At 34.3% G+C, this 23,956-nt stretch overlaps 1 protein-coding gene across 1 annotated transcript in view; it reads left to right on the plus strand.

Annotated features, from left to right (window-relative positions):
- LOC123552244 (neuron navigator 3-like) overlaps window positions 1-23,956 on the plus strand; it is a 227,660-nt gene that overhangs the window by 72,047 nt on the left and 131,657 nt on the right. Inside the window, exon 4 of the mRNA XM_053542290.1 lies at window positions 23,738-23,810. Coding sequence (XP_053398265.1) covers window positions 23,738-23,810 — 73 coding nt within the window. The remainder of the gene's footprint in view (window positions 1-23,737; window positions 23,811-23,956) is intronic.

The raw sequence follows: 23,956 nt of genomic DNA on the forward strand, positions 1-23,956 counted from the left end.
CTTTCTTTGAAAGAAAGGCAATTTTCAACTGTGTTCCGTCAGCTGTACGGCGTTTAACAGGTTTTTATGACACAAATAAATTGATCAGTTTTTATTTTGCATTCATTATAAAGTGTCATAATTAAAGTGTATTGATTTTCCCTCAATTGTGATCGGGTGTGATTTAATTAGAGGCGAGACTTGTCCATTATTTATTGATTAGATGCTTTTAGCAGTCAGAAGAATACAGTTTTTCTGCAGTTTTCTGTTTACTTTTCATGAATTTATAATGGATAATTTAAAACCAGAGTGCTCTGTATCGAAATAATCCAATCAGAAATGTGTTCTTTTTTTCTTCCTAGGAAATAGATGTGCTTGAAAAATGAAACCTCCCTGTCTCGCGAAGACAATGGACTGCTCCAACTTTGTAAACAGACTCTGATTCTTTGAGAAGCTTTATTTCATGAAAACTGAGCTGCTCTATGAGCCAGAGTAAATTTTCCTTATAATTGACATGAGAGTGGTGAATTAAAAACCAGGTGATTTTAATTAAGAATTTTGACAGCACTGGCATAGCACATTAGCTATCATAGTGGAGTAAGAACATTTCAAAAGGCCTATCAGTGTTACATCTTTATTACTATCAGATACAGACTCCTATGAGCTCTTGAAAATCAGGTATCTCCACTTCAAATATTTGTTCAAATTAATTATTTTGAAATTGAGATTTTTGTGATAAGTGACTGAGGAATCATTGTTACCATTCTGTACTGAGGAGTGCAAGGAAATAAGATTTATAACTTTGACCGGAATAATTTTTTTTCATTTTAATTGATTGAACTGTGATTGCAGGATGTTTACAGGTAGGAAATTTTTGTTATTTAATTGATCATTGATCAGATTTCAAAAATAATATCTTCATTATTAAATGGAAAGAAAAGACATCATGACATTTAACAAAAACTGCATCTCCCACACTTCTTCAATCAGAGCTGTTTAAATTTTCATTTAGAACTTTCAAAATATTTTCTGTTCAAATATCTTAACATTTGGCATTGTGTGCACTTTCTCAAAGTCTCACAAAGACTGGGTGCATTTACAAAGACAGTTTGGAATTTCAATTTGGACTTTTTTATTTGGTTTCCAGATGGGTTTAATTACATTTGAAACAGGAGTTAGGGGGCATGAAATGCCATTAGCATGCCTCAGAGGGCATACACTTATTTGTGGAATGGAATGAGATACTTATTCCATTCCATTCCATTCCATTCCAGTATCTCATTCCATTCCATTCCATTTCATTCCAAACTTCCATTCATTTTGGTAATGTCCCAGAATATTTAATTGGAATCATGCATGTCAAGGGCAAACTAGCGTACTTAGAGTATGATGCAGTCTTGACAAGTAGTCTGAAGCTGTGGGATCTAATCTTGTCATGCTATTTTTCGTGTCCTCACCTATACAGTACTCTGTATAAGTTCAAACTGAATAAAAATGTCTGGCTTTGGATCCAAATGAGTTGTGGTTTGTGTTTTGGAGTTTAACGCCCTGATTCAACTTTTTTTCATTCATATCAAGACGATTAGTTTAGTGACATACCGTTTCTGGGCAAGCTACCGCAGTTTACCAGTACTTGGTGCACAATTTCCTATACGAAGTAACAATTTCCCTTATTGGAACAGAGTTTGGGGGTGAAGAAACTCCCTGACTAAATGCCATGGGAAATGCTCCGACCCGGATTAGAAATTGAACCCACGTACCTTCCCCCCCCCCCCCCCCCCATGAGGGACCAGCGCTCCAAATGAACATCAGAATAGATAACTTGGCCCTATTTTTTAATGTTTCAAAGCAAAACAAATAATCCATTCTGATATCACTCGATCCCTATTCCACCCCTACCCCCCACCCCCTAATCAAATAAAATCAGACCCAAAAAGAATCTAATGACCTAATGACCTTGTTATTTCTGGCAAAACAACAATAACATGGCCATCTGAATAATTTCAAATGTAACAATAAGACAATAACTGTGAGATAAATTTCTGCAAGAGATATCCCTTGAGATTGTCCAACAGTTTAATGAACCAATTCTACCTAAAGTTGAACTTTGGTTTGTCAATCTGTTACAAATGGCAATGAGATATGACCTAAAGATGTAAACAAATCAGTATATTTTGGAATGGAATGGAATGGAAGGAGATAGTGAAATGGAATGGAATGGAATAAGTATCTCATTCCATTCCACAAATAAGTGTATGCCGCCTCAGAGCCATGAAACTGTATCTGACATTCCAAAATTTGTTGTTGTTTTTTTTTTTTTCATAAATTTTGTCTCTATGAAAATTAGTATATACATTAGGGAGCTCACTGTCTTCCACATAAACTGGCAGAGGCTGTTTTTATTTCAAAATGAGATTTGATTTTGAAAATTGTTGTTTTTATTCAGATACTTGAATAACAATGAAGACCAAGTGACATTGTGAATTGTAACTAGGGCTGTCATCGATAGAAACGATATCGATGTATCAACGATATTTTTTTGTCGATCTATTATCGATTCCCATTTTCAAAAATCGATATTTTACAGAGAGAGAAAACTATCCAGATAAACACTTAGACCCTCAAAAACTGTTAAGTTCACAAAGTTGTAAATTTGGATAAATGCAAAAGAGAAGTGAAGGCAAAATAAAAATGAAAGATTTTATTAATTTTTATTTATTTCTTTTATTTCATAAATACAAATACAACACAATCAAACAGTAATATGAAAAGTAGGCAATAAAACTAAAAATAGCACTTACAGGACGGTATATAGTATGCTTACGAACAAATACATTGTTAATCTAACTTAATAATCGATATATCGATGTATCGTCGATATTTGTCATCTGATATATCGGTATCGTCGATATGCCTAAGACCAAATCGGTGACAGCCCTAATTAAACCCTGGAATTGCTAATTGGTCTTCGAAGGTTAGAACTATTTTACAGAATGCAGGTTTCAATGATGTTTGGATTTTTCCTGAGTCTGTCAACGTAGATATTTTTATACCATTATTACGATGTCGTATGAGAGATATTTATATTACATACTGGCGTAATGGTGTGGATTTGTGTTCATCATTATATATGTATAAAGACCTGAAATTTGATTTCAACAGAGCTGTCTATTTAAATATGATAACAAGTTATAAATTACGAAACACGTTAGCGAAACTTAGACTATCATCACATAATTTGTTTATAGAAACAGGAAGACATAATAATATTGACAGAAGTGAAAGAAAATGTACACTTTGTAACTGTAACGATATCGAAGACGAATATCATTTCGTAATAATTTGTCCCTTATATAATGAAATAAGAAATTTGTATATTTCTAATTACTACGTAAGACACTAGTATGTACAAGTTCATCGAACTCCTAAATTCCACGAGGAAATCAGTTGTGATAAAACTAGCCTTATATTGTAACAAGGCGTTTAAAATAAGAAACAATGCATTAAATGCGTTATATTAAGTCAACATGATTTGTTTGCACTATAATGTATAATGTATTAGTATCTTAGTTTTATTGCACACCAGAACTCTATGCGTTTTCAAGGCTCGACGTCTGCTGGCTGTCCTGTAGCTGTCCACTAAGTCCCGGAAATAGTCTGAAGGTTGCCTGTTTCTTTTTTGTATATGATTAATCTACCTTAAAGACGTTGAGTACTGAAACAGCTTGAAAGTCTGTTGTGCATATTATCTGTGGTTACGCTCTCCATTGTACTATCGCGAATGACTATTGAAAATGTGCTTGTATAATGTATGTTTTATTTTATTTGGACACGATATTGTAATGTTATATGTACACAGTTTCTCACTTGTTTTGAAAAGTTGTTCGTAAACCGCACAATGCTATGCTAAATATCGGTCACTCATGGATGCACGGGTTTATCGAGTTGTTCTTATAATCGTTTCATCGGAAAATTATTGACAGTAGGTTTTTTTGTTTTTTTTCGTGCGAATCACTGCACGTTCACAACTTTACAAGCGCATACAATTAACCTTTTATACACCGAAATTGTACACCAGAGAGCGTATCCTTAAAGATTTAGAAAATATCATTAGAGTGTAAAAATATATATGTACTGTAGTGTACATATATAATATTATGTACTGTGTTGGAGAAAATATCCTCCAAATTGTAGCCCAATGGTTTTATTCACTCTCACTCAATGCTTAGATACTTATCATTTTCGTATGCATGCAAATATATTGTATTATAAAAGAAGATGAGCTGTTTATGCTTAATTCGAATAAAATGTATGTTCTGTTCTGTTCCTAATTGTAACATGTTATCAGTAGTTTCTGTATCAGAAGTTTCTGTTTAACTATCATTGTCATTATGATAATAATTAGCAACATGAACTTTATCATCATCATAATCATCATCATCAACAGTAGCAGCAGCAGCAACCACAACATTCATAGGTATATTTCACATGATCAACATATTAATCAGTCTAATAATGACTATTATCATCAATACCATCATCAGAACCACTACAATATGGCCATAATCATCCTCATCATCATGCTGATACTGTAATTCCTTAACAGGACTATCATTATCATCATCATGTCTAAACTCATCTTTTACAATTTTGCTGCTGGTCATCTGAGCTGCCCCGTCATCTTAACCACCACAGTATGATCATGGACATCAGCAGTGTTGTTAACATCACCATTGTCGTGGCAGCCGCATTATCATCTGTTTAAACATCATTATTATCATCAGCATTATCCTCAACAACACCACTATCGCCATCTAAAACATACCATCATCATTATTGCTACCATTAACACCAACACCATGGGTAACATCACCATCATCATCATTGTTATTGTCATCATCATCATCATCATCAACATCACCATCATCATCATTGTCATCATCATCATCATTATTATGCCCTCACCGCAACCTTTGTTGTGTGATATATTTCATTAGCAGTGCTCTTCTGTACAACAATGGATATTGTCCAGTATGGAAGCAGCCAGCATCGTTAATTAAACTTGTATATCTGGAGGAAATAGGAGGTCCTTTGTTGTATTGTTATGTTGCTTTAAATAATCAATAGAAGCTTTCAGCTTGATTTGCCTTCTCATTTTTTCTGCCCTATCAATATGTCATTCATCCTTCATTTCTTTTTTTGTTCCATTTTTTGAGATGTATGACAAAGCATCCTTTGTTAAAGGGGAAACAGTAATTCAGACTTGTTTGTAACAAAACACTAGAATCTGTAATAAGGCTGACTCTAGTATCATTAATATGTAAAACTGAAGAATTTAAAAGACATTTAATATTTATGGACTGTAAAATAATGGTACTGTCAGATTAATGTTTGACATCATAATTACAATTTAATGCTTTCAAAGATGATTGGGGTTAGGGTGGGGGTGGGGGTGGGGGGGGGGGAGGGCTAAATGTTTTGTTTGTTTGAAATAATGATTTTGATTTAAAGATATTTAGTGTGTAGATCTACGGTGGCATAGAGGGGACACAGGAAATATTTTATTTATCACATGTGCACGTGTTAGCTTCCACGTGCAAGCGCGTTAATTAACACGTGCGCATGTGATAACTATCACGTTCGCACGTGGTAGCTATCACGTTCACATCGGAAATATTTTATTTATCACATTCGCATGTGATAGCTATCACGTTCACATAGGAAATATGCACGTGTTAGCTACCTCGTGCGAATGTGATAGCGAACAAGTGCGAACGTGGTAGTTATCCCATGCACACATGTTAATTAACACGTTCGCACGTGTTAGCTAACATGTGCGAACGTGATAAAAAAATACTTCCAATGTCTCCTCTATAATTGCCATGGTAGTTGTTTGGTTTTGCAAGAAAATTTTAATAAAGAAACATTATATATAATTATATATACTATATATATATATATCTGGTACAGTTTACTATATAGGAAACAAGACTGGGGTTTTGGGACACTAAGTTAGTCAAGAATAACGTTAAGCAAGAGAACAAAAAGCAGAACATGGTGTAGGGTAAGACTTAGTCTATATTTAGACCATGATATGTTTTATTCTTAGGAGGTGATTCCTAAGAAGAAAGTAAGAACTAAGATTTTGCTACTGTGTAAATCCATACAATGATAAGGACAAATGATAGTTTTATTGTTAAAAAAAAAAATAAAAGAATCCTGTACTGAAAGATCTGTCCCAAAATTGTTAGCAGCTGATTGGTCATTCCTGAATGCAGTCTTGAAATTGACCAATGACAAGGCTGCATTGTGAGACTCAGGTTCCCAGCCAGCTGAAGTCATTATTGTTGCAATTTTCAGAATATTTATCTTGGTGAATATCATTACCTGCTTCATTAACTTCATGTAAATTTTCAGTAGGGTTTAAACAAGAAAGACTTATCCTTAAATACAAGATGTTACTGCCAGATGTTCAATGTTTTATTGTGATTTATGTGTAAATAATGATGTTCTTTTATATCATAAATTTTTCATTATATGTTATGATTAATTTCTGCCATTTTCTTCATGTGAAGCAGCCAGTGATGACTTATACCTTCAAATACTTATAATATTTGGTTTAATTGTAAATTTTCACATTTATGTAGATACATGTGGTCACCTTACCAGTGCTGCTGATTTGACATGTTCTCCACAAGTAATTGACAACTTCTGCATTGGAGGAAAAATGATTTCAGACATAGCAACTTCTTTCAAATAGTCATACAGAATATGTGAAGCATTCAGGACTAATAACGTCTAGATAGTATCTCTACCTACTGATCAAATGGGATAGGAGAATTACCTGTGAAAGAATTTTGTCAAAAGCACCTGAACCAATTTAAGGCAAATCGTACAAAAAGCTGATCTTTGGCCTTGAAACAAAACCATTTTCTGTGTTATATCTGATTGTAGGTAAACACAGCTTCTGAAATCATGAGAAAAATGCATGTTAAGAATTTAAAAAATGCTTCTTCTCACACAAAATTTTGTTCTATCTTGGCACTGGGTTGTCCTGGTAAATTGAAAAATAATTGAACGTTTAAAACAACGCCTACAAGATGAGAATCGATGGTGCAAAAACTTGAATTTAAACAGCTGTTTGGGGAATTTTAGTCTTCAGTTTCAATATAAGCTATTTCTTTATCATCACAACCACCACTACCATCATTACTACCATCATCACCTCTGCCTTCATCGACACCACTACCACCATTATCATCAGAATCACCACCACCATCATTATCATCACTTTTAGCGTCTTCTCTTAATCATAATAATCATTCATATTTTAACCATTCCTGTTTGGTGACTGTCATAACCACAACCACCATCATCATGATCAGCATGATTCATTATCATCCACCATCACATCAATCATCATCATCAGCAGCAGCAACAGCAGCATTATTTCTGTTTAAGCATCCTTATGATCCATAATCACCACCATCATTATCAATTATACTCATCATTATTTTTGTCAAGCCCGCTTGCGGTATGCTCGACTTGGTCATCACTTTTGGCATGTCGGTGTATGTGCATGTGTGTGTGCGTTTGTCTGTAGGATCTTGTCCGGACCATAACTTTGACATGTATGGACCAATCTTGTTTATATTTGGCATGAATGTTTACCTCAGTGATACGGAGTGTCATGCACAAACTCCATGTTCCTATCTCAAAGGTCAAGGTCACAGTTTGAGTTCAAAGGTCAAATTGAAGTTTGTCCGGGGCATTTCTTCTTCATGCATGGTGGGATTTTGATGTAACTTAGCATGAATATGCACCATTATGAGACGGAGTGTCATGACCAAGAACCAGGTCCCTAGGTCTAAGGTCACACTTAGACAGCTGAGAGACTCGACATTTTGCCCAACATTTTGCCCGTGGGCATACTTGTATTCATTTACCTTTTCATCATCATCATTATTATCTTTTGAGAATCAAAATTCAGTATTGCCACTTCAGCCACCATCATTTTCTGAAAGTTACTCACATTGCATTTGCATTGATCAAAGCAGGTATCATGTATTGAAGGCTGATAGATTGATGTCATTCTGAAAACAAAGAAGCTTATTGGAAGCTTATTGCAGAGTGTTCTTAATCTTCTCTGATATCAATATTTACAGAGCTCAGGTGATAGTGCAGGATGTCAGACAGGTCATTTTGACACTGTGCAGCAGCGGAACTTTCTCTATAACAGGTAGTCTACTGCCAGCTGCCTTTGTCTTGCTGTCTGGAGGGAAAAGTTTTTCAAAATTGGTCAGAAATTTCAAGAAATATCAGTGGGTTTGTAAGATTTGTGTATTTTATAGAATTCTTGGATGTTAAAATTAACGGATGATGAGATTTTATTAATGTCTGAAGAAAGGATTTTTGTGGAATATTTAAATAGGAAAATGCATCTGCTTGACGTAAACCTAATTTTCAGAGATTATTGTTGTCAGTGTTGGTTTATCCTCTAAAAAATATCTGAACAGTGGCGCATCAATCAAAAATTTGCTATTTTTTCAGAGGGTTGTTTATGAAGATCAATATTTATTAAATATAGATGTAATTGCATATCTCTGACTGAAGACTACAGAATCAATTTTTTCTCTGGAAGATGTAATTTGAAACTGTGAGCATATAATCTTCTTTTCATGTTGTTTTTATGGTGAGATCATTATCTTTGATTGATTACATTATTTTCCGGTATGATATGTTCTTTTATGATACAGATATTTACAATTTGTTTTAGGGTGTTTGTTTTTTTTTCCGCTCAGTGGTATCCCTTATGAAAAACCTTTCCTATTGTCAGTGTGTGGTCAGTTTATGTCCAGCGTGTTTCAAGTCAATAATACTCTAAATTCCAGTTACTTGCCAGCCTATTTCCAGAGCTGACAATAAACTGATCCAGTGTGTTGCCACTGAATAACCATCATGTGTCCATGTGCTTGTCAGCTGATTTCCAGACCTGAAAACCAGCTGTAAAATTTAACTTCCAGTCTGCTGTCAGTTCATATACAGTTTGTTGTCAGTGATGTTTGTAATGACGTTTTAACAAAATTTCATTGATTTTTCATATAAAACTATTTGAAGGAGCTAAATTATATAGAGGTATCTGGAAATAAACACTGACAACAATCTGGCAACAAACTGGTATGCAATGTCAATCTGGCAACACACTGGATACACAACTGACAACAAGCGGCTTTTTGGACTTTCCAGTCTGTTGTCCTTGTATTGTCAGTGCACAGCCAGTCAACTGGAAATATTTTTCTGACAACACACTGGCATATTGCCAGTGTGTTGTCATTGTATTGTCAGTGTATAGTCAGTCACAACATGCCAGGCTCTCTTACATGGACAAGAGAAACACTTTAGCAAACTTCATTATTTAAAGTTTTAACTAAATTCCTTTTTTGCAGTACAAAGTTATGAGCACTTATACATTAGTGTTTTTTTGTTTTAGGTTTTAACGCCATTTTTCAACAGTATTTCAGTCATATAACAGCGGGTATACATTAGTGTAGCAGATGAACTAGTTTTGTTTGTTTGTTTTGGGTTTAATGCTGTTTTTCAACAGTATTTCAGTCATGTAACAGGGGGCAGTTAACCTAACCAGTGTTCCTGAATTCTGTACCAGTATAAACCTGTTCTCTGTAAGTAACTGCCAACTTCCCCACATGAATCAGAGGTGGATGACTAATGATTTCAGACCAATGTCATTTATCAAATAGTCACGGAGAACATAAGCCCTGTCCTAAGATCGAACTCGCGACCCATGATCTGTAGATCGACGCTCTACCTACTGAGCTAAAGATGGACTAGTATCCCAATATATGCTTATACTCAGTGTTACTAATTTTTTTTATTTCCCCCTTGGAAAATTGTCTTTATTACCATTGTATTGTCATACCATTGTCAGTGTATGGGAAGTTTGTTTCCAGTTTAGTGTCAGTATTTTATTTTTTTCTATTTATCCTTATTAATGTTTAATACGAATTTTAATGTGACTTAAAACCTTCATTTGCTTGTGACTCAATTTTAATCCCAATTTAGATTTGCAATATTTCAGTATGAATAATATAATATTGAAACCAAAGGAAATTTGACAAAGATTATGGTAAATCTGCAAGTTTAATTTTTACGGGTAGCGAAATACATGACTTTTAAATTTCTGTATCTGTTTAGCAAAAATACTTGTTGTGGACAGAATCTGTGTTACAATGAAAACAAGTAACTGTAAAATGATGAAAAAGTACCTTTACAATGTGCCCCTCAATGCTGGAAAACTATTGAAATGAATATAGTTTTGGAGGGAAAAATGCAGCACTCGGTCATTTTGATAAGGTGTCTTGTAATATTTGTTTTGCTGTGAAAATTGCTAAGATGGGTATATTGCCAGTGTATTGCCATTGGTAGCCAGTGCATTGTCAGAATCTGCTCTGAGTAAATTTATATCCAATGTACTGTGAGACAGACAGAAAATCCATTTCAATATTGTCACTTATGTAATTTTTATCTCGATTATTCAAAGAATAGAAGTTATTGGACATGCCCTATGTTTTCTTTTTTTTTTTTTTTTTTTTTTTTTTTTTTTTTACAAAATTATAGATTGAAACTAATTACACACTTGTTCAATGTCATAACCTGACATGTACTAAGCAGGTCCCATAACTATACTTTTTTCCAAAATTAAGCCCCCTTTTTCCACACAGCATTTTTGCTTAAGTTTTTGTATGCAAGCTGGTATCTCAGTACTCATTCAATTCGATTATAGAAATTATGTTTTTTATTCCAGTTTTTGCCATTTTCCTGCCAGATTTCTTCCAGACACTGGAAACAAGCTGACAATATTGTCAGTGTGTTTACATGCTGATTGTTATGAGCCAGTTTATTGTCATATAGTTTGCAGATTATTCCCAGAAACTGGAAATAATATGGAAATAGTGTCCATATTATTTTCAGCTAAACTTTTTTTCTTGGAAGTTTGTTCCCATATAGGAGTCAGATTATTTCCAGTTACCTTTTTTTTTTGACAGACTGTTGCCAGATCATTGACAGTTACCTTGCAGCTTAATGCCAGCTTGTTTCCATATTTCATTTTCGTAAGGGCACTACCACCATTATCATCAGAATCACCACCACCATCATTATCATCACTTTTAGCGTCTTCTCTTAACCTTAATAATCATTCATATTTTAACCATTCCTGTTTGGTGACTGTCATAACCACAACCACCATCATCATGATCAGCATGATTCATTATCATCCACCATCATATCAATCATCATCATCATCAGCAGCAGCAACAGCAGCATTATTTCTGTTTAAGCATCCTTATGATCCATAATCACCACCATCATTATCAATTATACTCATCATTATTTTTGTCGAGCCCGCTTGCGGTATGCTCGACTTGGTCATCACTTTTGGCGGGTCGGTGTATGTGCGTGTGTGTGTGCGTCCGACTGTCCGATTTTGTCCGGACCATAACTTTGACATGTATGGACCAATCTTGTTTATATTTGGCATGAATGTTTACCTCAGTGATACGGAGTGTCATGCACAAACTCCATGTTCCTATCTCAAAGGTCAAGGTCACAGTTTGAGTTCAAAGGTCAAATTGAAGTTTGTCCGGAGCATTTCTTCTTCATGCATGGTGGGATTTTGATGTAACTTAGCATGAATATGCACCATTATGAGACGGAGTGTCATGAGCAAGAACCAGGTCCCTAGGTCTAAGGTCACACTTAGACAGCTGAGAGACTCGACATTTTGCCCGTGGGCATACTTGTATTCATTTACCTTTTCATCATCATCATTATTATCTTTTGAGAATCAAAATTCAGTATTGCCACTTCAGCCACCATCATTTTCTGAAAGTTACTCACATTGCATTTGCATTGATCAAAGCAGGTATCATGTATTGAAGGCTGATAGATTGATGTCATTCTGAAAACAAAGAAGCTTATTGGAAGCTTATTGCAGAGTGTTCTTAATCTTCTCTGATATCAATATTTACAGAGCTCAGGTGATAGTGCAGGATGTCAGACAGGTCATTTTGACACTGTGCAGCAGCAGAACTTTCTCTATAACAGGTAGTCTACTGCCAGCTGCCTTTGTCTTGCTGTCTGGAGGGAAAAGTTTTTCAAAATTGATCAGAAATTTCAAGAAATATCAGTGGATTTGTAAGATTTGTGTATTTTATAGAATTCTTGGATGTTAAAATTAACGGATGATGAGATTTTATTAATGTCTGAAGAAAGGATTTTTGTGGAATATTTAAATATGAAAATGCGTCTGCTTGACGTAAACCTAATTTTCAGAGATTATTGTTGTCAGTGTTGGTTTATCCTCTAAAAAATATCTGAACAGTGGCGCATCAATCAAAAATTTGCTGTTTTTTCAGAGGGTTGTTTATGAAGATCAATATTTATTAAATATAGATGTAATTGCATATCTCTGACTGAAGACTACAGAATCAATTTTTTCTCTGGAAGATGTAATTTGAAACTGTGAGCATATAATCTTCTTTTCATGTTGTTTTTATGGTGAGATCATTATCTTTGATTGATTACATTATTTTCTGGTATGATATGTTCTTTTATGATACAGATATTTACAATTTGTTTTAGGGTGTGTGTGTTTTTTTTCCGCTCAATGGTATGTCTGTTAGAGCATATAAGTAGCCACCTCTGTCACACTTCTTGTCCAGAGGATAACTCAAAAAGTATTGATACCAAGTTGTAACTTTATACAATGTTAGAGCTAATTGAGAGGAAGTGCAGTGTCAAGTAACCATAACTCTTAAATGGTTCCATCTTGAATGATCTCCCTTTATTTGATAACCTTGTCCAGGGCATAACTCAAATACTATGTAAGATATTGACTTGATACTTTACATACTGATAGAGGCCAGTCACTGAGAGGGAGTGCAGTGACGAGGAACCATAACTCTAGGTGATCCCATTTTTATACACCCGAAGGGAGATAGTATGTTATGACGCCTGTGTCCGAGACGATGTGCAGAGCTCAAGTTCTGGATGGCTTGCTTCAAGGTCAAGGTCACACTTAGAGGTCAAAGGTCATATGACTTTGTTTCGTGTCAGCTCTGTAACTCTTGAACTGCTTGAAGGATTTTCAAGAAACTTGGCACAAATGTTCACCACATCAAGATGACGTGCAAAGCACATGTTATGGATGGCTCCCTTCAAAGTCACGGTCACACTTAGGGATTAAAGGTCATACCTATGGGCATATGTTGCTCTGTATTGCGATGCTCTTGTTGAATTATTTCCCATTTTTCAAAAATATTGTCTGGGGCATAACTTAAATAGTATGTAATATATTGGCTTCATACTTTACCTATTGATAGAGGTGGTAGAGGTCAGTGAGAGGGAGTGCAGTGACAAGGAACCATAACTCCAGGTGGTTCCATTTTTGAGATATATCTCTTTTTTAGCTCACCTGTCACAAAGTGACAAGGTGAGCTTTTGTGATCGCGCGTTGTCCGTCGTCCGTCCGTGCGTACGTGCGTCCGTGCGTCCGTAAACTTTTGCTTGTGACCACTCTAGAGGTCACATTTTTCATGGGATCTTTATGAAAATTGGTCAGAATGTTCATCTTGATGATATCTAGGTCAAGTTCGAAACTGGGTCACGTGCCATCAAAAACTAGGTCAGTAGGTCTAAAAATAGAAAAACCTTGTGACCTCTCTAGAGGCCATATATTTCAAAAGATCTTCATGAAAATTGGTCAGAATGTTCACCTTGATGCTATCTAGGTCAAGTTTGAAACTGGGTCACGTGCCATCAAAAACTAGGTCAGTAGGTCTAAAAATAGAAAAACCTTGTGACCTCTCTAGAGGCCATATTTTTCATGAGATCTTCATGAATATTGGTCAGAATGTTTATCTTGATGATATCTAGGTCAAGTTCGAAACTGGGTCACGTAGGGTCAAAAACTAGGTCATTAGGTCCAAAAATAGAAAAACCTTGTGACCTCTCTAGAGACCATATTTCTCAATGGATCTTCATAAAATTGGTCAGAATGTTCATCTTGATGATATCTAGGTGAAGTTCGAAACTGGGTCACGTGGGGTTAAAAACTAGGTCAGTAGATCTAAAAATAGAAAAACCTTGTGACCTCTCTAGAGGCCATATTTTTCATGAGATCTTCATGAATATTGGTCAGAATGTTCACCTTGATGATATCTAGGTCAAGTTCGAAACTGGGTCATGTGGGGTCAAAAACTAGGTCAGTAGATCTAAAAATAGAAAAACCTTGTGACCACTCTAGAGGCCATATTTCTCAATGGATTTTCATGAAAATTGGTCAGAATGTTCACCTTGATGATATCTAGGTCAAGTTCGAAACTGGGTCACGTGCGGTCAAAAACTAGGTCAGTAGGTCTAAAAATAGGAAAACCTTGTGACCTCTCTAGAGGCGATTTTTTTCAATGGGTCTTCATGAAAATTGGTCAGAATGTTTACCTTGAAGATATCTAGGTCAAGTTCGAAACTGGGTCACGTGGGTTTAAAAACTAGGTCAGTAGATCTAAAAATAGAAAAACCTTATGACCTCTCTAGAGGCCATATTTTTCATGAGATCTTCATGAATATTGGTCAGAATGTTCATCTTGATGATATCTAAGTCAAATTCGAAACTGGGTCACGTGGGGTCAAAAACTAGGTCAGTAGGTCTAAAAATAGAAAAAACCTTGTGACCTCTCTAGAGGCCATATTTCTCAATGGATCTTCATGAAAATTGGTGAGAATGTTCAGCTTGATAATATATAGGTCAGGTTCGTAACTGGGTCATGTGCGGTCAAAAACTTGGTCAGTAGGTCGAAAAATAGAAAAACCTTGTGACCTCTCTAGAGGCCATATTTTTCACGAGATCTTCATGAAAATTGGTGAGAATGTTCACCTTGATGATATCTAGGTCAGGTTTAAAAGTGGGTCACGTGCCTTCAAAAACTAGGTCATTAGGTCAAATAATAGAAAAACCTTGTGACCTCTCTAGAGGCCATATTTTTCAATGGATCTTCATGAAAATTGGTAAGAATTTTTTATCTTGATGATATCTAGGTCACATGTGCTCAAAAACTAGGTCACTATGTCAAATAATAGAAATAACGACGTCATACTCAGTTGAACACTGGGTCATTTGGGGATAGGTGAGCAATTCAGGACCATCATGGTCCTCTTGTATAAAAACCTTGTCCAGGGCATAACTTGAATACTATGTAAGGTATTAACTTGATACTTAGTATATTGATAGAGGTCAGTGAGAGAATATGAATTGACAAGGAACCATAACTCTAGGTGGTCCCATTTTTGAATTATTTTAATCTGTATGATTGTAATAATGAATACCTACCACATCATTAGATAAAATTGACTCAGATCGTTTCCTGTCTATATTAAATATAGTAAAAAACAAAAAGCATTGCTAGGTCAGTTATTACTGAAAGTTGCTGATGTTTGTATGATTGAAATTACGCACTTTGTTTAATTGCTTTGTTTGTTTCCTGTGTTGAAGGGGAAACAAACACTTCCACCAAAGTGCTTTTCTTTGGAATAGTTTTGATTATATAGACTAGACCAGTTCTGGTTCCATTTTGGGTCTAATATATATGTCAAGTTAACACAGTTTCTCTGTTCTGAATTGGGAAGTCGCAAAAAATATTCCCAGCCCTACAGTTTATAATTTTAGATTCTGTATTTAGATATTAAAAATTTGAAAACAGATGGTGCCCATGAACTAAAACTATGTGATTGAGGGAAAAGGGAACAGTAGAAAGTGTTAATGGAGAAGCTATTTCTTAGAAGAGAGCATTGTTCCAAGAAAATTGCTGCCAAAGGGGTTGAGTGGATAATTCCTGACTAGGAGTTAGAAATTTGACACTGTAAGTGCATTTAATAGCAAAAACAATTTGACAAGATGATTTACCTGATTCCTGCAATTATTTCTGTAAAAATAAGCTTTTAAATGTTTGAAATAAATTCTTCAAATGTCTGTAATGAACAGAAAGTTGCAGCTCAGGTAAAATCTCCATAGATTTCCTTACCTTTTAGGTATAATGCGTGAACAGTTTTTAATAGACTGGCATCATTACCTGTAAAGCACTTGGCCATAAAATCCTCTCTGATACCACTTTCTCATAAAATTTACAATATCTCTAGCCTCTGTCACAGTAAAAGGGAGCTACAGAAAATTTGATATAATTATATTTAAAAAAAAAATAAATAAATAAAATGGGGAATGTTTAATCTCAACAGGCTGTGTAAGTCTAAGTTTTTAAAAATTCTTTCAGTGACTGATTTTGATTATCTGGAACTGCAGAAAACAGCAGACTGACAAAAAATGCCCATTATTGAGAAAGTCAGTCTGGAATGGTTGCTGAATTTATGTGGTGTTTTTATTGGCTGTTTTATGGGGTGAAATATTTTCTGGCTGCCATCTGTTTGTGTATTGAAGCAGAGCATCATGGGACCCTAGGGGTCTGAATACACACCAACAACACAATACAGAACTCTGTTGGCAGACAGTTGCTATGGATAATGTCTTTAATTACATCTTCCATCATTGGATTAGAAAGTATACACCCTAGCTCTAGAGGGATGTTAAATTTTCAAGCTACCAATGGGCCTGTTTAGTGATGTTACCTTAAGTTAAGTGATGTGTGAAGGGGCCATATGGAAGCAGTTCCCTTTTATAGTTGTTTTATTTCTCTCAATGTTTGTATTTTGAATGCAACATCCTGCTTTTCTGTACAAGACTTTACCTGCATACTGTCTTCTGTCTAACTATAATGTTTTTTTTTGTTATGTTTCTTGTTTGCCTTAGTACAAAGTGGTCAGGGTGTGCTGTTGTGATACCCTTGTGTCTTATAATACTTGTCACTCTTCAGATCAGAATTATTAAATAATTGTCATGAAACTTGTTAAGAATTTTTGCCCCTATAAAATTTAAGTCAAGCTTGAAAGCCATAGCTTAATGACCCTCTTGTTTTATTGTTATGAGATTTTCAGACCAGCTTTATGCTGATAGATACTTGCTAAGTCTGTGTCTGTGTTCCTGAAGCTCACTTTGTCTATCGGATTTGAGGAATGGCTTAACCACCATCAACATTTACAGCATATCTCTAAATTTTATTACTTCCCTTTAGATAAAATAGAGTGACTACTTTTTGTTTTGAATGCTTTTTGTTGCAAAACACTAAAGATAGGCTAAGATCAGTGGCATTAATTATATAAAAAAATTAATTTAACTTGAAATATTTTTTATTCAAAGGTAGTCGGTAGAATTTCAGAAATGTGTCTTTTATGATAGAATGTCTCCTATGATATGGCAGAATATCTCTCTGATATTATAGAATGTATCGTATTCTGTCATATTACAGAATGTCTGTTATAATACTACAGAATATCTCTAGTGATATCACATAATATCTCTTATGATATTTCAGAATTTCCTTATGATATTCAAGAATGTCTCTTGTGATATTACAGAATATTTCTTGTGATATTACAGAATGTCTCTTATGATATTACAGAATGTCTCATATGATATTACAGAATGTCTCTTGTGATAATTCAGAATTTCCATCTGATATAAAAGAATGTCTCTTATGATATTACAGAATGTCTCTTGTGATATTTCAGAGTGTCTTTTGTGATATTACAGACTGTCTCTTGCGATATTACAGACTGTCTCTTATGATATTACAGAATGTCTCTAATGATATCACAGACTGTCTTTTATGATATCACAGACTGTCTCTTATGATATTACAGAATGTCTCTAGTGATATTACAGAATGTCTCTTATGATATTCCAGATTGTCTCTAATGATATTACTGAATGTCTTTTATGGTATCACAGACTGTCTCTTATGATATTCCAGAATGTCTCTGATGATATTACAGAATGTCTTTTATGGTATCACAGACTGTCTCTGGTGATATTACAGAATGTCTCTTGTGATATTACAGAATGTCTCTTATGATATAACAGAATGTCTCTTATGATATTACAGACTGTCTCATATGATATTACAGAATGTCTCTTGTGATAATTCAGAATTTCCTTCTGATATAAAAGAATGTCTCTAATGATATTACAGAATGTCTCTTATGATATCAGAATGTCTCTTATGATATTACAGAATGTCTCTTGTGAAATTACAGAATGTCTCTTGTGATATTACAGACTGTCTCTTATGATATTACAGAATGTCTTTTATGGTATCACAGACTGTCTCTTATGATATTACAGAATGTCTTTTATGGTATCACAGACTGTCTCTTATGATATTACAGAATGTCTAGTGATATTACAGAATGTCTCTAATGATATTACAGAATGTCTCTTATGATATTACAGAATGTCTCTAATGATATTACAGAATGTCTTTTATGGTATCACAGACTGTCTCTTATGATATTACAGAATGTCTAGTGATATTACAGAATGTCTCTAATGATAATACAGAATGTCTCTTGTGATATTACAGACTGTCTCTTATGATATTACAGAATGTCTCTAATGATATCACAGACTGTCTTTTATGATATCACAGACTGTCTCTTACGATATTACAGAATGTCTCTAGTGATATTACAGAATGTCTCTTGTGATTTTACAGAATGTCTCTTGTGATATTACAGACTGTCTCTTATGATATTACAGAATGTCTAGTGATATTACAGAATGTCTCTTGTGATTTTACAGAATGCCTCTTATGATATTACAGACTGCCTCTTATGATATTACAGACTGTCTCTTGTGATATTACAGAATGTCTCTTGTGATATTACAGAATTTTTATGATATTACAGACTGTCTCTTATGATATTACAGACTGCCTCTTATGATATTACAGAATGTCTCTAATGACAGAATGTCTCTAATGAAATAGGTAAAATAAAATAAAGTAAAGTTTCTTGTTTAACATGGTTAGTCGACAAAAGTCCTCACTTAGAATGAATGGAAGAACTTATTTCAACAGAGTCCACAGCAGGCTTCATATTTACCTCCCGAGCATCTGGTCTAGGCCGATACTGCTGGAAACTACCAATCTAAGTACATCATCCAGCACTGAACACTAATCCGGTTATCAGCTGCAGCTGGGAATCAAAGCTGGAATGCTGGCGTTGTAGTCTATCCTGCTTACCACTGCGCCGCTGACCCCCTAAAAGGGAAGATATTACAGAATGTCTTTTATGATTATTTACAGTGTCAGATAGTAACAGATTTTCCATTAACTCTTATAATATTACAGAATGTCACTTACAATACTGTAGAGTACTGTAATATAAGATTACAGCAATTTTAACACTGAAGACTCAGCTTGAACATAAATATATTACAATTACTTTCTCCTGTTTACATTACAAATATTGAAATAAGATTTGCTTTGAGAAGCTTGGGGGCATCATAAAGCATCCTGTATAGCTTATCCATTGATCTTAACACTTCTATTACTGGCTCATTATACTTGTCAAAGAGACAAATTAAAGTGCCATTATATCCAATACTAGATGCCTAATTGGAAACAGTACTTTTTCTGAGATTTTTTTCTCTTCATTACTTGGAATAACAGTTATCATTTATCTAAGGTTATTGCAGCTTCTCAAAATTAAGTGGAACTGCAGAACATATTATGACAAAAATACTGAAAGTGATTTTTACGTCTGTTTTCGTGTTTCTTTGAATTTTATTAGCTGAATACCTGAGGGACGGGCATAGAGGGGTGTGGCAGGAGGTTGCCAAATTTAAAATTGATGTTTAACAAAGTACGTGTTTTGGTTCTGGTTGTTTTGGTCTTAAGGTGGGCATAATAAAATCGCACTGACCGTCCGTGTGTGTGCGTGCGTCCATGTCATTTGTCACTAATAGTGACAGTTCTTGTTTCAACAGTGTTTACAGTTACATAATGGCAGGCAGTTAACCTAACCAGTGTTCCTGGATTCTGTACCAGTACAACCCTGTTCTCTGCAAGTAACTGCCAACCAGAGGTGGACGAATGATTTCAGACACGATGTCTTTCATCAAATTGTCACAGAGAACATACTCCCCGCCTGGGGATCGAACTCATTACCCTGCGATCCGTTGATTTGCGCTCTGCCTATTGAGCTAAGTGGGCAGGTTTTGTTTCTATAAATTTTAAGATTTGAGTTATTGCAGAAAAATATTGCAGTGACATTAAAAGTCTTTCTTTTGTCATAAATTTTAATGGAATTGAAGGACAAAAAAGGTACCAGAATTAGCCTCGAGTCAATTTATCGATTTCTCCCTCTTATAATATTCACATTCATAAGTGCCTTATAAATCAGTCCTGTCGAAATTATGCCAATAAACAATCATAATGATACTCAGATATTATGGAAACCAGCATTTTTCTGCTGTCCGCCTTTGCCCTCAAGTTAAAAGTTATGGAAATGTGTTAAAGCCGGCAATTAGCGCAATTGACGCAGCGAGAGAATTTAGCGCTTATTTGGTTATGACTTGGACATAGTAGGTTTGTAAATCATGCGGATGGTCAGGAAATTGATATGAAACTCATCTCGTGTTTGGCATGAAAATTTCCAGTAATTTTCTAGACAGTAACAAGTCTTAGATGATGCATACTGAAAATTCATGGACTAGGTTGTTGTCGTCATTGATGTTGAAACGTCGATACTTACATAAAGATTTAATGCTATAACGGAAATAGATGTTCGTTTTATGCCTCACTTAAGTAAATCCTACATCAGACTTAAAAGTCTTTAATCAGATTTTTTTCTTTTTGCTTTGTTCTGTATAGTCTGGTTACATAAGTAGTTTAATTTGAATTGTTTAAATTTCGAGTGTTTCTTCAAGTGTTTGTTCAAGTACTTCATCAATGATGTTGAAGTTTAAATCTCCTTTATCAAGTCTTAGCTGGATAAATAATGGAAAATAAAAGTAATAAAAAGATATCTGATGGGATTGAATCAGGATTGGAAATCAATGGATTTGTACTTGTGCAAAGTTTAGGAACTTTCTCGTCAAGACATTGTTTGGTTTGATTTAAAAGGATATGTTTTCACCAGCAAAATAAGTTTCCAGCTGTTTTGAGTAAGATATAACTTTGTCTAATTGACTGAGAAGGACTATGGATATAATGCCTGTCTTACACTGGGTTTTGACACACAACCCCTGCATGGACAGTCAGGAGCTATCTCTTCTCTAACTGGATCAGGTTGGATATGTCTCTCAGTAGTTAACTTTCTGATTCTTGACTTAAATTATAGTGATGCTGTGAATGTTTGTTTTGTCATTGATGCAATAAAGTTGATTCTTGTTTTGCTTGTTATTGACCACTCTGGAGGTATTATAAAATTGTTTTGTCACTAACTTTGGGTTCCTGAGACAAGAAGGACTAATTTAAAAAAGAAATGATTTTGTAATTTTCGAAAAAGTCATAAAAACCCTTTCTCTAATTTGCATTGATACAATTTGATGTATTATGTTGTAATACAATCTATAACAAGATCTTAATTCATACAGAAAGGATTCAGGTTCAATTCAGCATTTTATGACATACAGGTGGTTTGTTTAAGCTTGTTCCTAATAATTGATTACAATTTCATAGATTTACTGCAAATTAATGTCACAGACCGTGGAATATTATCAAAAATCTTCAAATTTATGGTTGGAAGTAAGCTCTTTGTTGCATTCTGAGTAGAAACTTCTAAATTAAAGATTCTATCAAGTGTTTTATTATTTTTTGTTTAATGTCCCGCTTCAAATGATCTCAAAATGGTGAAATAATCGATACTGTTATTTGCGACTACGGTAACAGTATCCTTTTAAGATGCTGATATGTAAAAACTGTTAATTTTATAGCAATACAGCGTTTATTTTGTAAGGCGATCAGCAAAACAGTGCCCAAGGTATTAAGCTTTTAAGAGCAGTGACTTCCTTTCCAGTAAAATCTACTTTAACGGTTAATGATTTTAAATATTTATCAAATTAAGGGGGACTATTTTCTTTCTGTGGAAATCCTAACCTGTTTCTGGGTTAATGGAGTTGGAACTGATTCATGGAACTTGATCTTACAGGAACTATGAGGACTCAAATTTATTGTTAGAATTTAAAAAACAAACTTTTAGTTTTTATTAATTGAAAATTGAAAGTAAACACATTGTGATTCAGTGAGTTCCATGCAGTTTTTATTTATAAAAACATATTGTAGCTTTTAAAATACAAAAAAAGCTCTTAGAAGCTTTTAAGTCATGCATTTGACAATTTGATGAAATATTTTTTAGACAGAAATTTTAAAATGTTTTAAATCATACTTATATTAATTAAGCAATTCTGATTCACGATCCTAACAGTTTGTCAATTATTAGTCTCTTCTTATATCTTAAGTATGTCTGTTGGTGATTAGGTGCAGTTCATAGAAAAACTTAAATCACATCTTCAGTAAAGTTTTTAAAAAACTGCTTCAAGCTCCTAGCTGTTTTGTTCTGCTGATTGAGGCAGTGTTTTTTTTTTTCAAAAGCATTCTTACATACTTTGCAAAAATCAATGGTTATTTTTTTTTTTTTTTTGTAATAATTTTATTCAGGTCAGTGACTAAAATCTGCCTTTGTGTTTCTTTATTTGTAGCTATCCCGGGGACTATATTTTTCTCAATAAATTACTATGTATTTTATTGTTTCAGTCAGAAAATTAGACAGTTCAAATGTTTTGTTTAATTATTTGAAAATCTTTGGGGAATTGAAATGTTACAAGTTCATGGCATGTGCCGGAGTCATTACACTGTCAAATATGTTACAACAGACCCTAGTAACTTATTTAGGAGGAATGTCCTTGTCAAATTTCCAAATAAGATTGAGTTTTCCTGTCATTTTGGCATTATGCTTCATTCCCATATTTGTTTCAGAGCAAATGGCTATGAGGGCCTGACAGAGTGCCTTGTAAGGTCCTCTTTGTCATTTTAATGGCATTTTCTCTCATCTAGATATCTGTATTTTATGTAAATGCTGTGAAATGTCTCATTTTAACGGACTTCTCATACGTAATATGCTCCTGTGTCACAACTTCACTAAGTATTTTAGTACTTGGAAGCACACTATTTTCTGTAAATTTTGTTAAGTAGGGATTCATTCTCACCTTTCGTTGTTTGTGAAGAAGTTGTTAGTTGCTAGAAGATTTCCAGGTAAGAAACAGTGACACACTTAAAGGTTACCATGAGAAACATGTAAAAATTTAATATATATTGTAACTGACTGACAATATAATGAAATTTTGCTCTTTTAGATCAGATTTATTTCACATGTTATGTGGGGAGTTGTGCACATGACGCATTTTGTAGTTTGAGTTAATGTGATTACCACAATCAGTCAGGCAATGCCGGGAGCAAAATTCTTAATGAGGTAGCAGCAAGATTAATACATGAAGACACAGTTTAGAACTTTGTCTGTTGTAAGAAGTTTTGTGATAATTTTTTTATGCTATGAAATTGCTTAGTATGTGAAGGTTTCTGTGAAAAAGTTTCAAATCGAATTCCTGATATTACTGTATTTGAGTAACAACAGTTCTCCAGTTTCTGAATGTAGTCAGATCTGATACCTATTTATGAAAGGTAAGATTTTGCATGTTATGTGTAAAAAAAAATGGAACTCTAGTCCATTAAATTTTGATGCCCGTATTGTAGTGCCAATATTTAATGTCTTATTTTACTGTTTCTCGTTTCAGGTTGAGAATATAAACACTTGTTTGACATTCCTGGTGAACTTGGGTGTCAACATAGATGGTATAACAGCCAAAGGTGAGTGCAAACTTACTGCCCTGAAACAAGTACTTTTCTTTATGGTTTTAATTGATAGACATTTTTCACTGAAAATTTAAAGAGCTGTTTTACAAGAAGTTTCTAAATCAAACAGTTCTTTATTTTAATGGTTTGATGATGTTCAA

Source organism: Mercenaria mercenaria, chromosome 4, assembly GCF_021730395.1.
Source record: "Mercenaria mercenaria strain notata chromosome 4, MADL_Memer_1, whole genome shotgun sequence".
NCBI lineage: Eukaryota > Metazoa > Mollusca > Bivalvia > Venerida > Veneridae > Mercenaria > Mercenaria mercenaria.